Raw genomic sequence first — 14,403 nt, forward strand, 5'->3', positions numbered from 1 at the left:
TAGGTCAAAGTATGTCATACAACACTATCATTATGATAATATCTTATGACATTTTATATGACACTATGTATTATTCTCATGGTGGTCATTCTAGTATAAATATTATTCATATTGTTAATACCAACATGAGGATTTTGATATCTCATATCCATTAACTATGAGATATGACCATAAGTTTACTCGGTTAATAGTCTATGTTCATTAATGGTATTTCACTTCATAGTAAAGCTTGACTACGAATACTTGAAGTATAACGTCCATATAATTAATGGGGTCTCAAGATTAAATCACCTAATGCCCAGTTAATCAGACTAACTATTTTAGAGATTGTTTTTTTACTTTGAATAAATGTAGTAAATAAATAAATTTTTGAAGTTTAAACATAAAATTATTGGCCTCTAAGGCTTGCATCAACATCATTATTATTTTGTCTATTTTGTAATTTTTCCATATCTATTACAAGAGGTTAAAATATAAATAGAAAATGTATAATGAATTTTATCAAAAAAATAATGTACTTTGATGATCATCAAGATTTTTATGTGAGATTTTTAATAAGGTCGAATGATCCATTGAGTAAGCTAAAGAGGTTACACAAAATATATTGATTAGAGATATTCAACATTAATTTTAAATTTATAAATAACTTCTTGAAACTCCTAAAGATTAAATACTGTTTAAATAAAGTTAATAAAGAATAAAATTTTAATTATAAAGCGATCAATAAGATTCTATTAATTACAAGCAAAAAAGGAAAATATGGCTCAAATTCTCATTTTTGTTTATGCTTTCATCATCCTTTTTTCTCTATTTGTTTTTTTTACCAGTGGCGGTATGTCATTTTTTAAACCATTTTAAATTTTCAAATTTAATTATCTTATACGCAATATTATATCACCTTAAATAATAATCTTTTTTCTTATTTTAAAATGCAGCTATTCCCTGCGGTACTCGTGATGATTGCCCAAAGACCACTACATATATGTGCTTTAATAACATTTGTGTACTCCTTAGATAATGTATATTATTTAGATATTTATATATAAATTAGTTAATCATGGTTTTTAAATTTATGACTTAATTTGGTAGAATTTGTTACCAACGTATTACCAAATAAGATTTGTTACCAACATGTGCCAAATAAGACTTCTTCCTAATTATTGGTTACTTTTAATTTGAGTTTCTTTTTGTTATTAGTTGTTTTATTGAGCTGTACTCTTTAATGTAGATATCCAAAATTTTCTTGTCTTTTGAGCTTTGGCCTAATCCAACCAATATATCTTTTGTAATTTGTTATTTTAATTATTAAATAAATTTAGGAAAATGCTGGTTCTCGCAACTAAATTTAGGAACATACGTGGCTTACTAACACTTGCTGCCATGTCTCGAAACTTGTTTACTTATATGATATCTTTTTTTTTTTTTAAGGATACTTATATGATATCTGTCATTAGAATTATGAAAGAATTTAAACTTAAAAGACATAAGCTTTTAATAAAGAGGATTACATCAAAACATATACTATTTATATCATAGTCAAAGGTGTAAAAAAATAGTTGTACAAATATCATTTCTCTTTCAAAATATACATTAATTGATTGTCCAAATAATACAACAATCCTTGTCATGCATGCTACACTGATTTCTCCATCATACGCTGGAAACGTTAATGTGATTAAAGCTTAATTGGTTAGTTATATAATAACTATATAATCTTCCTATTTCAAATATACTTTTACCTATCACCCCATGTATAGCTTAATGTGTCGCACATAACAATAAATCTATTCTATTCTCTAACCTCTTGTGTTTCACACAGTTATAGCTAATAGAATGAAATTATATTTTTATAGACTGTGTGATTGAAAACCTAGCTTATAAATGGTTGTTTAATGTTGGAAGATAGAATACACCCAGTTGATCCCCAATTAAGAATACACCCACTTAATTACAATAGCTGCCACTTCTTTCATCGCAATTTCGTTTGAAGCTATCTTCATGATTTCATCTAAAGAGAATGGGAAGATTTTTCACTTTCAATCACATTAATTCTTCCATGATAGGTACACCAAAACCATTGTTGATGTATATACAAGAACGAGATCTAGGTTATTCCATTTTTTTTTATCTTTCTTTTAAGGCTATAAATTTGTGCATCAATATCATCCAATGTGTTTCTTCCTTGCAAATGACTTTGACGCTTCAGATCTTCATTTTGCACGCAAATGTTGCTACCTAAGATGGTGCATGGGGAGTGTTACTATTGGTTACCTCCATAAGCCATTATCACTGAGAGTACTTTTGGTCCAACCTCAAATTTCAAGGATGAGTTAGGCCTCCAATTTTAATATGGTATCAGAGCCTGTCGATTTCAAAAGCCACCTACCGATTCACGTATTGGGAAAAACTCATGTCCCAAGCCCAAAGAGTAATGCTGGGCGTGCGGCCAATTCACGCACCAAAGCCCAAAGAGTGTTGGGCGTGACGGGGGTGTATTGGGAAAAACCCATGTCCCACATCGGATAGATAAGACTCTTGATAAGAGTTTATATAGAGGAAGTAATCTCCACCTGATGAATCGGTTTTTAAGGACGAGTTATGTTGGAACAAAATGTGTTTAACATTAACCCTTAAGAGTTTTGATGATAACAAGGTATTAAAAATTGTCAATTGGATATGCTAATATTATAGACAAAAAATTGACATCAAAGCTAAAAATCACCAAAAGACCTCACTTAGTTATGATATTACTTAAATTCACATAAATTCTAAGTGTTCATAAAAGTTGTTTTGGTAGTAAGATCGGGAGTAAAGTTCACAAAGTTAGAGAAACTTGTGTTGAGATTAGATTTGGATAGCTATCATATACTTTTTATGCTTCAGATATAACTCCACTTATCCCTCAACATACACCTCCACTCCTATACGACGCGAGATTCATTGAACCAATTGACTTCTCAGGCTCAGTGGCAAAATAGCTTATTATTTCAACGACATACACTCGGAATTACTCATGAAATAGACCTAACCATTTTTTTCAGAGTTATAGCACCTATACATGACTTAAACCATATCTTTTAGATAATAAGATAATTCCTTGCTCATACTACATCAAAAGTTTGGTTGTGGAATGCTCGTCGGAAAAAACATTCAGAATAGAGTTAAACCAAATATTACATTGAAAGTATAAATCATATACAACAATCAGGAGTACTACATAGAATCCTAGCTATTTACATGTAATCCAAACGTACACTAGTTTAGTTACCCATGGAGAGCATAACTAACAAGAGACGGTTGATTATTGATGTTGGAGAAACATCAACAAGCTTGAATCCAATTTATAGTTACAAGTGATAACTCAAAATCTTGATTACACAACCTATTTATAACGTAAGTTCGCTAGGCGAGCACCGAATCTTTCTTTAATGGAGGGAAAAGCGAACTATCTTCTGATAATTTCTAAAATCGCCTTAGTTCGCCTAGCAAACCAACTTTGACAAATCTTCCTGGAACTCACTATTTTGGCTCACTTTCACTTCAATGCAGTTCGCCTAGCGAATCAGGTTTTTTTTTCAAATGCCTTTGAAATGATCTGGATTTGCTTTCAACGAGTGTACTTGCATCATATTGCTCCGTTCCAATCTAATCATGTCCAAAATCTAAAAAAGGTGTGAGAAATAGAACGTAATAACTTTTTGGCATAATTTGTAATGTAAAATATATGTACATAGAATAAGGGATTTTTACATTAGATTACTTACAAAACAAGTCGCTATAGAAAATAACTTTATTTTGGCACTTATAAATATCATAAGCAAGTGTCTCTTCGATTCGAAATGGATGGAGACTCCCCAAATAATTGGATTAGCCCCACAATTTGAGGATGACTCGACGACACATGACCTAATCTTAAAGGTAATGCTTATAGATGTTGAATGGAATCGTTGAAAAGTGTTAGGTCTTCTAGAATACATGCGACATTTATTTCAGGGATGATGTTACATTGTTTAAATTTTGTCAAATAAATAAAAAAATCATGCTGTGGTGCTTTTAGTTTATAATAAATACGTTTTTACCTCTTCAATGATTTTTTTAAGGATCCTCAATGAATTATTATTTATACAACTAACTTTCTTCATAATTCATTATGGTTGTGTCTCTTTTGGTTTTTTTTTTTCCTGATTTATGATGAAAGAACAAATGATAAATAAAAAATATAGAATGAAGTTCAATACAAATAAATAATCAACTTTGATAATCATTTAAAAAATTATGTGAGATTTTACTAAAGTTAATCAATCAATTGAATGAACTAAAGGGGTAAAAACCACATATTAATCTAAGGCATTTAACATTAGTGCTAATTTTATAAATGGCTTCTTGAAACTCTAAAGGTTAAAAACTATTTAATTGAAGTGAACAAAGCATTCAGGAAATTTTTACTTTTCTTTTTAGGGAAGGAAATTTCTACTTATAAAGCCAAAAAAAAATTCTATTTATTACATGGAGATGAAAATATGACTCAAATTCTCAAGTTTATTTACACTTTAATCATCTTTCTTTCTCTATTTCTTGTTGAAACCAACAGTGGTATGTCATCTTTCACACCATTTTCAATTTTTCAAATTTATCTTACATACAATATTAATCAACTTTTAAAAATATATTATTTTTTCTTATCTGGCAATACAGCTCCGAAACCATGTGTTACTGTTAAGGATTGTCCCAAGACGGTTTTTCCTATAGGTTATAAGTGCATTAAAAATCTTTGTATACTGGTTATATAATTATAATGTAACAATATACTTTTTTTTTGTTACTGTAACAATATACATATGATGTATGCTATTTTGATCTTTAATATATTAATAATACATAAATGTTAAGATTAAATATTTCTTTTATCAATATTCAATTAAAACCTAGTAGATAGTGTTTTTTAAGAAACGTCATTTTGATGGTGACAACTAGGGTACCCATGGAAGAATGGTGGATAATTTACCCCAACCAATACACATTAGCCACATAAACACATTTTTAAGTGGTATCCATGAACTATCTTGACCCCACCAACAAATTGCTCATTTTCATTGGTTGGTGGGTAAATTACCCACTATTCTTCAAAGGTAATCTAGAAAAAATCTATTTTGATGAGTTAAGAATCATATTTGAATTGCCAAATTTGAATTGCCATTTTCCCTCCCTTAAAGCCATAATAAATTCGACCCTCCATTCAATGCTCATATTTTAATCTTCTCCCAATACACAATTAATGCAAGGCAACGAGGATATTGGCTCTCTCTATATAGTGGCCAAACGCACCTCTTAGTCTTTGCCATTCTCATACAAACCTTTTGTCCTTTCAATGAGCTGTAGCATCATGAACAATTCCATTTTGTTTGGATGTGATGTGTGCTGCCATAACTATATGATTTCCTTCCACTTGAGTGCTAGATACAATTTGAATGGTATATGAAGAACATGTTTTTGTTGGCGTGCAATGCAATTTTGTGGGTTGATTATATTTGATCCTTTATGTATAACGGTGAGAATTTCGTGGGTTGATTTTAAACATTTTGATGAGTATTGTCCACATTATCCGTGTTTGTGCGTCTGGTGTTGGAACATCACATTGAACATTTTAAAGCTAATGTGCTTGAATTTCAGCGTATAAATAAACACTTTAAGGAACAATAATAACTTTGATAGTAAACATAAGTTTAAAATGTACACATATAAAGTAGTATAAGCTAGAGTGAGGAACAATAAAATCGTAATAAGGTGCAAAACATAGAGGGGATCAGATCATAAAAGATAAAAATAATAAGTTAGGATCACAACCAAGTATAGTGTAGGTGGTCCTAAAAATAAAAGAAAAAGCTATAAAACTGTTTTTCTCTAACAAAAAAGTGGCTCTGAGTTTTACCATGTAGAAACAGACACCAAGTGACTAAGAAAAAAAATTCTCACCTAGTTTATATGAAATAACTGTGCCATTTTAGTCGTGTGTTTAGTGTGTTTTTAAAATATAAATTCTCAAGTGTACCCTGAGAACAAAGCCTTTAAAATATAAATTTTGAATTTTTCTTGAAAAAAGTACTTATGCTAAATTGTGCTGCTAGTCTTGATTGTTTTTATTGCTTGAGCACAAGCAAAGATTCAAACATGGGGAAATTTGATAAGTAATAATTTAGTGTGTTTTTAGCATTTGAATTCAATAATATGTGTGGAGCTTTGGTGTTATTTATAGCTATTTTACTACAAAATATTAGTTTTAATTTTTAAGACAAATAATGAAGAAAAGGAAGAATTTTTAAGACCAGGAAACTGAGCACGACCTTGTGCATGTGCAGAGAAATTAAAGAAGATAGGTGCGCCCTTCAAGCAGAACTGTGCGCCTTCTGAACACAGGAATCTGAAAAGTTGTAAAAGAACATGACTTGGAGCATGACCCCTAAGCACGATCGTGCGTCATGTGCAGTCAGAAAATGGTTGTTACAAACTTTTCCAAATCTATATTTTAAAGATTGTAAATCTAATTTAATATCTTGTCTGTGGTTTTAGAGTTTAGACTATAAATAGGCCCCATATCAGATTTTAAAAGTATATTGGAACACTTGTATTCTTACTCTAAAGTTTAAAGCAAAGTTTTTCAATGTTCTAAGTTTCTAGTTCTTATTTTTCTGAGCTTTATATTTATCTTTACATTTCTGCTCTTTATATTCTTGCTTTTTAAATTTCAAGTTGTTTATTTTCATGCCTTTTAATTTCATTTCTTTACATTTTAACCCCTTGTCTACTGTGATCATGAGTTAGTAGCTCTTCTTGTCTCGGGATTGCGAGAATAATCAAATAATTTGATCCATATACAAACCCAATGCTAGACTCTATTATATATGAAATTGTTTTCTAATCTATTCTCATCGTTTTTAAATTTGATATCTAATATTAAATGAAGAACCGAAAAGTGAAGTTTAATATTGATATTGAATCAAATTTTATATATTAAACAAAAAAAACGAGATGTCAAGTTTGATATTGGAATAAATTAGACAAATCTCTCAAAAAATCTACAAAGATAGGTTTGACTGCTTTTGGGATAATAAGGTTGTGCTCAATGGGTCTTAGTTCTACCATGAGAATAAACTTCATTATTGTTAAGATGCGTTCATGTATTCGGAGAGGAAACATAATATATCAATTGAATGTCTTGTCCTTAGAACTATTTCATTATTGAATAGAGAAATAGATAGGAAATGTAATGGATTAAACATTAAGATGAAAATTTCAATCCCACGACTTTTTTTTATATCTAAATTTCAAACCAAACAAACTTATTCCTTTTCAACTAATCAAAATAGAGAAATAGATTGGTAATCACATAAACACCATGTGGATTGAAACACTTTTTATTATTCAATAAAATCGTACAATTTCGGAAACCTATCCGTGTTGCATTTGGAAGAAGGTAAATTAGGGGTGTTTACCTAATTAGAATATCAAATGTGCTTTGTGATGCATGTGACATTGTTGTTAGCGATATATCCTATGAGGAATCCAAGATATGAATACTTCCATACTATGATAATACACTTTTGAACTCATAATAAAAATTGAATGGATAGAGAAACATAAATCAAATTTTGAAGTAATTATAAAAATACTATCAGTATGGTCTACACATAACATTATATACTTTGAGGTAACATAATTACTTTTAAACTTAATTGTTTTTAAACTTATTTTTTCAAGTGTAACCAAAAACCCTTAGTTATACAACTTAAGCTTACAAAAATTATTAATGCACTTATGAATTATGGGTAAAATCTTTGGTGGACAATCAGCATCTGTAGCACAGGGAATGCGATCTGCATTGTCAAATAAGAAAAATAAATTTTTTAATGAAATGAGATATAATATAGTTTATAAGATAAATTAGTAAATGTTGGGAAAAATTACATACCACCATTTATTAGAATAAAAAATAGAGAAAGAAATAAAATCAAAGCATAAACAAACTTCAGAATTTGAGCCATAAATTTCCTCCTTTGCATTTAGTAAATAGAATTTTTTCGATCTATTTATAAGTTCAAAAAAATTTCTTTGTAAACTTCAATCAGATAGTTGTTAGCACTTAGAAATTACAAGAAGACATTTATAAAGTTAAAATTAATGTTAAATGTCTCGAATCAATTACCCTTTAGTGCACTCCATTGATCAATTAACCTTAGTAATGAAATAAATTTGTTGTATAAATTTATTAGGAAATTTGTTGTATAAATAATGTATAATAAATTTATAAATTAAAGGGTTAAATACGCTTTTTGTCTATTTAAATATAAAAACTTTCAATTTTAGTTTCTCTAAAATTGTATTTCAATTTATGATCCCTCTAAATTTTATGGTTTCAATTTTAAAAACTTTATTTTTACAAAAGTTCATATTTCGTGTTCCAAATAGATTTTTTTTACAACATATAATTGGCAAGACATAAATATTATTAGGTTTATATTGGGAAAAATCCAAGTCCCACAACGGATAGATAAGACTCTTGAGAAGAGTATATAAAGATGAGGCAATCCTCACCTTACAAGCCGGTTTTGTAAGGATGAGTTAGGCCCCAAATTTCAACATGGTATCAGAGCTTGTCGAATTCAAGGGCCGCCTAAACCTATTCACGCACCAAGCCCAAAGAGTGTTGGGCGTGAGGGGGTGTATTGGGAAAATCCAAGTCCCACAACATATAGATAAGACTCTTGATAAGAGTATATAAAGAGGAGGCAATCATCAACTTACAAGCCGGTTTTGTAAGGATGAGTTAGACCCCAAATTTCAACAAATAATGTAACTATTTAATCTTTAAAACTTATTGATTTATTATCTATAAATTCATGTTGAAGATTAACTTATTAAATTTAAGATTAAAAGTTAAATTATTGAATTATTGTTATTTTATCGTCTTATCAAAGATATGTCATAAGAAAAAATTTGTTGTAAACATGAAACATGAACTTTTAATTTGTAAAAAACGAGGGACTAATATTAAAAATAGAAAATTTACAAGGACCGAAAAATCGAAGAAACTTTTTGAGGTACTAAAACAAAAAATTGGTAAATTTATATGGACTAAAAATTTTAAGTCCTTTTCAATGCTTGGGCATCGCTTAATGGTTTGTTTTAGCACACCTTGTGCTAGAGGAGTTTCTTTTGGTGTTAATATATATTCCATTTTTGATTGTTCAAAAAAAAAAAATATTTAAAACCTAAAATAAATGTACCATAAAATGATTTCTTGACAATTTTTTTTTAAAATATAATATATTTATAGGAAAATCAAGTCTCACATATCTTAAAGATAATGTGGGCCTAAAGTTTATCTTAAAGATAATCTGGACCTAAAGTTTAAAGAGAGAGGCACTCCTCACCAAAAGGATGATTTAAGCTAAATATAAAAACTCAACATGGTGAGTACAAACCATATGCTCAAATATGTGATGTTTTTTTAGTGGTATCCAGGGTTCGAATCTCGGGCCTTGAATACATAATGCATTGTCCTTATCAACTGAGCTAAGCTCACGGAACGTCAAATATGTGATCTAACAAAGAACAACCATGTTAGAAATTGTAACACCATCCAATCAAAATTAAAATAAAATTGAAACGCCATTAAATTACGCATCTAGGAATATAATAATATAACATTGTTCCCTGTATAGAAAATTTAGAGCAAACTCTAGAATCAAGTGGAAAAGTCTCATCGCAATATATAAAATAATATTAACAGTACAATACTAGGATTGAGTTACATGTAAACGAACTCATCAGTTCTGCAAAATAGGAAATGCATAACTACCCAATAGTAGCTAAGAATTTTAAGATATTTTCTAGGACTAATCATATTTTCTTCTATCACATTGAATAATGATATAAACTTCTATCATGAAAAACAAATGATCATGGTGGGATGCAATTATATCTCAATGGTCTCCCAAAAGAGGAAATAAAAAACAAACATCTTTTGTGACCGCGGAGTTAACAATTCATTCCTATTAGAAAATTAAATGTGAGAATTCTAATGATCTAAACCTAAAACAGAAAGCATTGGCATAACGACTGGGACACATTTCTTTGACACCAGGACTTGTCATTGAACATTAACTACATTGGTTTGATTGATAATTGATTAACTCTGTGGGTGGATATCATTTGGGATTTTTTTTTTTGGTAGTGTTACAATGTAACGAGACAAAAGAAAAAGAAAAAAGAGAGTAAGCGCCGAAATTAAGTTCCAAGCTTATCTTTCATATCATCTGAGATTTACCATTGCCTATTATCATCTAACATTTACCACGGAAATCAAGTAAATTATCATATCCTAATTCCACAAAAAAGGCTTACCCTTTTTTTCTTCCACCAATAGTTTGAATCTTAAGTCAACTGTCATGACCATATCCACTAAAACCCTAGCAAATCGGTGTTCCTACCCCACTTGCAATGCCAAATGTACTTGCGAAAAGTATGATTGTTCCCACACCCCCACCGGTGTTGTTCAAGTGGGCGGTGATATTTTTTGTGCTATGTCAAAAATTACGCTTTTCCTTGAAGCCAACCTTTCCTTTTATACTAATAGGAACAACCTTGCTTAAACCGCCCGACAATTATTATTCGCCCATGTGCGAGGCACACGGTTTCCCTAAGTCATCAAAGGATCTCCCTCATTTATGACGACGAGGGTATAGAACTATATATCATATGATGGTCCAGCAAACAATATTTTTGGCCTCCAATACTCTTGAAGGAGGCAATAAATCTTCACCCAAACTTGAGCTGAATTATTGTTTTTCAAGCTAGGGTTAAAATGAACCGAGGCAAAAAGTTTCACCATACATGGGTTCAAACTCCATGGACCAATAGATCTAACCTTCTAAGCATCTTCAAGAGTTGAAAAAGAGAACTCGTATAACCCATTCTCTAAAGAAGTGACACCCCTCTTCCGAGATCTTTCTAGTGTACCTTTAGCTTTTCACGCAAGGTATCAACCTTCAAAGGAGGTGACCCTTTTGGCTAAACAACTCTTCCATGCAAGTTGTGTTTGCATGTTTCTACTCCAACTAATTAGTATTCATCTTATGGGATAGTTATTGAGAAACGTTCGCCTTTAACCACCGATTGTCGAAGCTAACTCAGGAACATCACAAACTGAATTACACGCTTGTGCGAACGTACGTTGAGGTTTTGGTGTAGGCTTTTTTGGTACAATTGTTGTAGGTTTTGGGATAGATGTGGATGAGTCTAGGCATAACAAAGGAATTGATCGTTGAGAAGCCTTCCATGGTAAAGATGACGGTGGGTTAGGTTTATAAAGACTATAAGATCAACAAGGTTGTTCACGGGAGTCGCATAATCAAATGATTTATATAACTCTAATAATTCAATCTGGTTTACCAAGGGCAAAAACACTTGATGTTTGTTTACACAAGAATACGACCAGAAGCAAAAAGTACCATGGAATTTTTTTTAGGCTAAAATATGGTTTTGGTCCCTGCAAATATGCCTCGTTTTGGTTTTAGTCCCTGCAAAAAAAATTTGTTGTTTTTGGTCCCTGCAAATATGTCTCATTTTGGTTTTGGTCCCTGGCTCCACTTTTGTGATAATTTGCACACGTGTCACATGATGACTTAACCATTTATTAGAGAAATAGTCCCTGCAAAATCTTTTGATTTTGAAAAAGGTCCCTGCAAAATATTTTGTTTTTGGAAATAGTCCCTGCAGGGACTATTTCCAAAAAAAAAATATTTTGCAGGGACCAAAAACAACAAAAAAAATTTGCAGGGACTAAAACCAAAACGAGACATATTTGCAGGGACCAAAACCATATTTTAGCCTTTTTTTTATCTACTCGCTCAAACATTCATGAGAGATAAAGTTGTGTTTCCCTAGCATACCAATTCATTTTAAATGGAAAATTAAATGGATATGGGTGAAACACCCATATATAATAACAAGATATTACTTTTATATATATATATATATATATATATATATTAATTGATAAAGTTGGTTATTACTACACTTTATATAAAATTCAAGAGCATTACTCTCCCCATTCAAAATGATTGATTATAAGTTTAACGTCGTTGTCTTGTCAAATGTAGAGTAGAGATCATCATCATTTCTTAAAAAGATTATCAATACGTCTATTTTGTGTATAAATGTCCAATTAATATCCCCCGTTTTGAATATTTATATATGTATATGCTTTATACACTCTAAAAATGTATTAAAATGTCTATCCATTTCTTTTATTGTATGTTTAGAATCCTAACTCTCAATATGTATGGCAGTTCTTGAAGAACGTTATCTACCAGTTCTCAAATAGTGACAAATGAAATTTCTTGTCTTTTTTTTTTTTTTTGAGCAGAAGAAAATTCTTGTCTTAAATTTTATGCATTATAAACATATTAACGATCTTTTGAAGAAATAATTAGAGTGTAGATGCATCACAATGAAAATTGACTTCCCGACAAAAGTTGATTCTCCAAATTTGTCTCTTATCAATTGTAGCACCATAATAATTTATTCATAAATATAATACAAAAAATATAAAAATACAACAAAGAGTTTGGGCAACTGCCTCGTTAAAAACCTTATCGGCTAAACCAAGTGGGAAAAAAGAGTGCAGTTTTATAACATAACAAGCAAACAACAATTAGAAAACCATAATTAACTAATTTATATATTGCAAATTTAAATAACATATATCATATGTATATTGTTACATTATCTAACGAATGAGGACACAAACCTTATACATACACTTATAATATTCAGGTGGAACTGCCACAGGACAATCTGCGGTAGTCTCGCAGGGAATTGCTACATTGTAAAATAAAAAAGGAAATATTACAAAAAGGTGATACAATAAATTTGAGAATTAAAAAATGCTATGAAAAATAACATACAGCCATTGATTACAACAAGAAATTGAGAAAGCAATACGATGAAAGAAAAAACAAACACCAGTATTCGAGCCATTATTTTTCTCCCTAGCATGTAATAAATAGAATATTTTTACCACGTATTTTTATACGTAAATTTTTCACTTTGTCTCTAATTAATATTTCATTTGTAGTTTTTAGTTGACTCAATTAACCCCATATCCTTTGGAAAAACGATCATCAAAGTTCTTTGTTTTTTTAATAAAATTAAATATTTTTTTATTTATCTTTTAGCTTTTCGTAATAGATAGAGGAAAACACAAAAGACACAACAATAATAAATACAAAAAACAAAATATCACTTGTATAATAAATGAATCAAGAGGTAACAACATATTTATTAATAAATTAAAAATACATATGATAATTTTCATTTGAAAAAAATTAATTTAAAATTATTACATACCTGTAATGGTATGGAGCTAAACTGCCCAAGTCGAATAGAAGTTAAGTTGAAAGGCATTGAATCCACAGTGCATGTGTAAACTAGACCTGAATACACAACCTTCCCACTATTTTAACATGTTTTAAAGAAATGTCTTTCTTAGGAGGGAAAAACATAGATAACTTATATACTTCATTAAATATTTGGGACAAAATGTTTACAATCAAAATAAACTTGTAGACATGATCCAGATTCGACTCAAGACAATGAAGGGTTAATGAACCACTTATATACTCTTCGGTCTTCCAATATACAATATTATATATAAAAACATCACCCCAAATATAAATTGAGTATAAAATTTTAATATAGTAGAGTTTAAATAAAAAGTTAGAAGTTTCTAGTAGCCATGCATGTTGGTGTGCTAAGCATGAAAAATCATCTCTACAAAATTATCCATTACCTTCAGAGATTCAAATAAGATATATTATATTAACCTTTATCCTCAATGTCTAGGCCACTAAGCGTTTAAACTCAGCGACTTCAATATATACATACAAGGGCCTTTATGGTGCAGTCAAAAAACTGACTTTTTTAAAAAAGTTATTTTGTTTAGCCAATAGTATAACTGCCGATGTTATGTCAGCTAGTGTCATGTTGGGGGACCACTCTAAAACTAAACTTTATCCTATTACAAATCAGTCATCGTACAAAATATTAAGGGAAATTTCAGTCTTAGTGCACAAATGAGAATCAATGTTTATTTTGATTTAATCAGGGACACAATTGAAATAAGTAAATATATAATGACATATCTTATGGACAAATGCGCAATACACCATATAATATGACGTGACATGAATTAAATACACAGATGTTCAATGATTGACCATTTAACTTCACCAGAAAAGTCATTCTCATGACTTCGCCATAGAATTTTCCATACAAATAATATGTCATTTGATATAGACTACCATTTCAAATAGGCAACTTATTTTGATAAGTCTGAATATAATT

At 30.1% G+C, this 14,403-nt stretch overlaps 1 protein-coding gene and 2 long non-coding RNA genes across 4 annotated transcripts; 2 read left to right on the forward strand and 1 right to left on the reverse strand.

Annotated features, from left to right (window-relative positions):
- Nucleotides 1-722: 722 nt before the first annotated feature.
- Nucleotides 723-1,193, forward strand: LOC25498615 (uncharacterized). Its single transcript, XR_003006527.2, has 2 exons — nucleotides 723-832; nucleotides 936-1,193. It is a non-coding gene; the product is annotated as an uncharacterized lncRNA (long non-coding RNA).
- A 3,250-nt stretch (nucleotides 1,194-4,443) lies between these two features.
- Nucleotides 4,444-4,898, forward strand: LOC25498616 (uncharacterized). The gene is made up of 2 exons (XR_003006934.2): nucleotides 4,444-4,593; nucleotides 4,696-4,898. It is a non-coding gene; the product is annotated as an uncharacterized lncRNA (long non-coding RNA).
- Nucleotides 4,899-7,396: 2,498 nt separating this feature from the next.
- LOC25498617 (uncharacterized) lies at nucleotides 7,397-13,182 on the reverse strand. Of its 2 annotated transcripts, XM_039828171.1 has the most exons (4): nucleotides 12,966-13,182; nucleotides 12,809-12,879; nucleotides 9,480-9,599; nucleotides 7,397-7,871 (listed from the first exon to the last, which is right to left on the reverse strand). In XM_039828171.1, the coding sequence occupies exons 1-4, from the start codon at nucleotides 13,054-13,056 to the stop codon at nucleotides 7,818-7,820; spliced, it is 336 nt and encodes a 111-aa protein (XP_039684105.1). In that variant the 5' UTR covers nucleotides 13,057-13,182; the 3' UTR covers nucleotides 7,397-7,817. The 2 variants fall into 2 exon arrangements, 1 of the variants encoding a protein (XP_039684105.1); XR_003006988.2 differs by lacking the exons at nucleotides 9,480-9,599; nucleotides 12,809-12,879; nucleotides 12,966-13,182 and adding an exon at nucleotides 7,967-8,121.
- Between the last annotated feature and the right edge of the window lie 1,221 nt (nucleotides 13,183-14,403).

The sequence above is a fragment of the Medicago truncatula genome, chromosome 7 (genome assembly GCF_003473485.1).
Source record: "Medicago truncatula cultivar Jemalong A17 chromosome 7, MtrunA17r5.0-ANR, whole genome shotgun sequence".
Taxonomy (NCBI): domain Eukaryota; kingdom Viridiplantae; phylum Streptophyta; class Magnoliopsida; order Fabales; family Fabaceae; genus Medicago; species Medicago truncatula.

What these genes read in the sequence shown, in the direction of transcription:
- LOC25498617 (XM_039828171.1), bottom strand. Translation starts at nt 13,056, where the DNA reads ATGCTAGGGAGAAAAATAATGGCTCGAATACTGGTGTTTGTTTTTTCT. An exon ending in TCTTGTTGTAATCAATGGCT is followed by an intron (nt 12,880 to 12,965) that starts GTATGTTATTTT and finishes TTTACAATGTAG; the next exon opens with CAATTCCCTGCGAGACTACC. An exon ending in ATCACATATTTGAGCATATG is followed by an intron (nt 7,872 to 9,479) that starts GTTTGTACTCAC and finishes TTGACAATGCAG; the next exon opens with ATCGCATTCCCTGTGCTACA.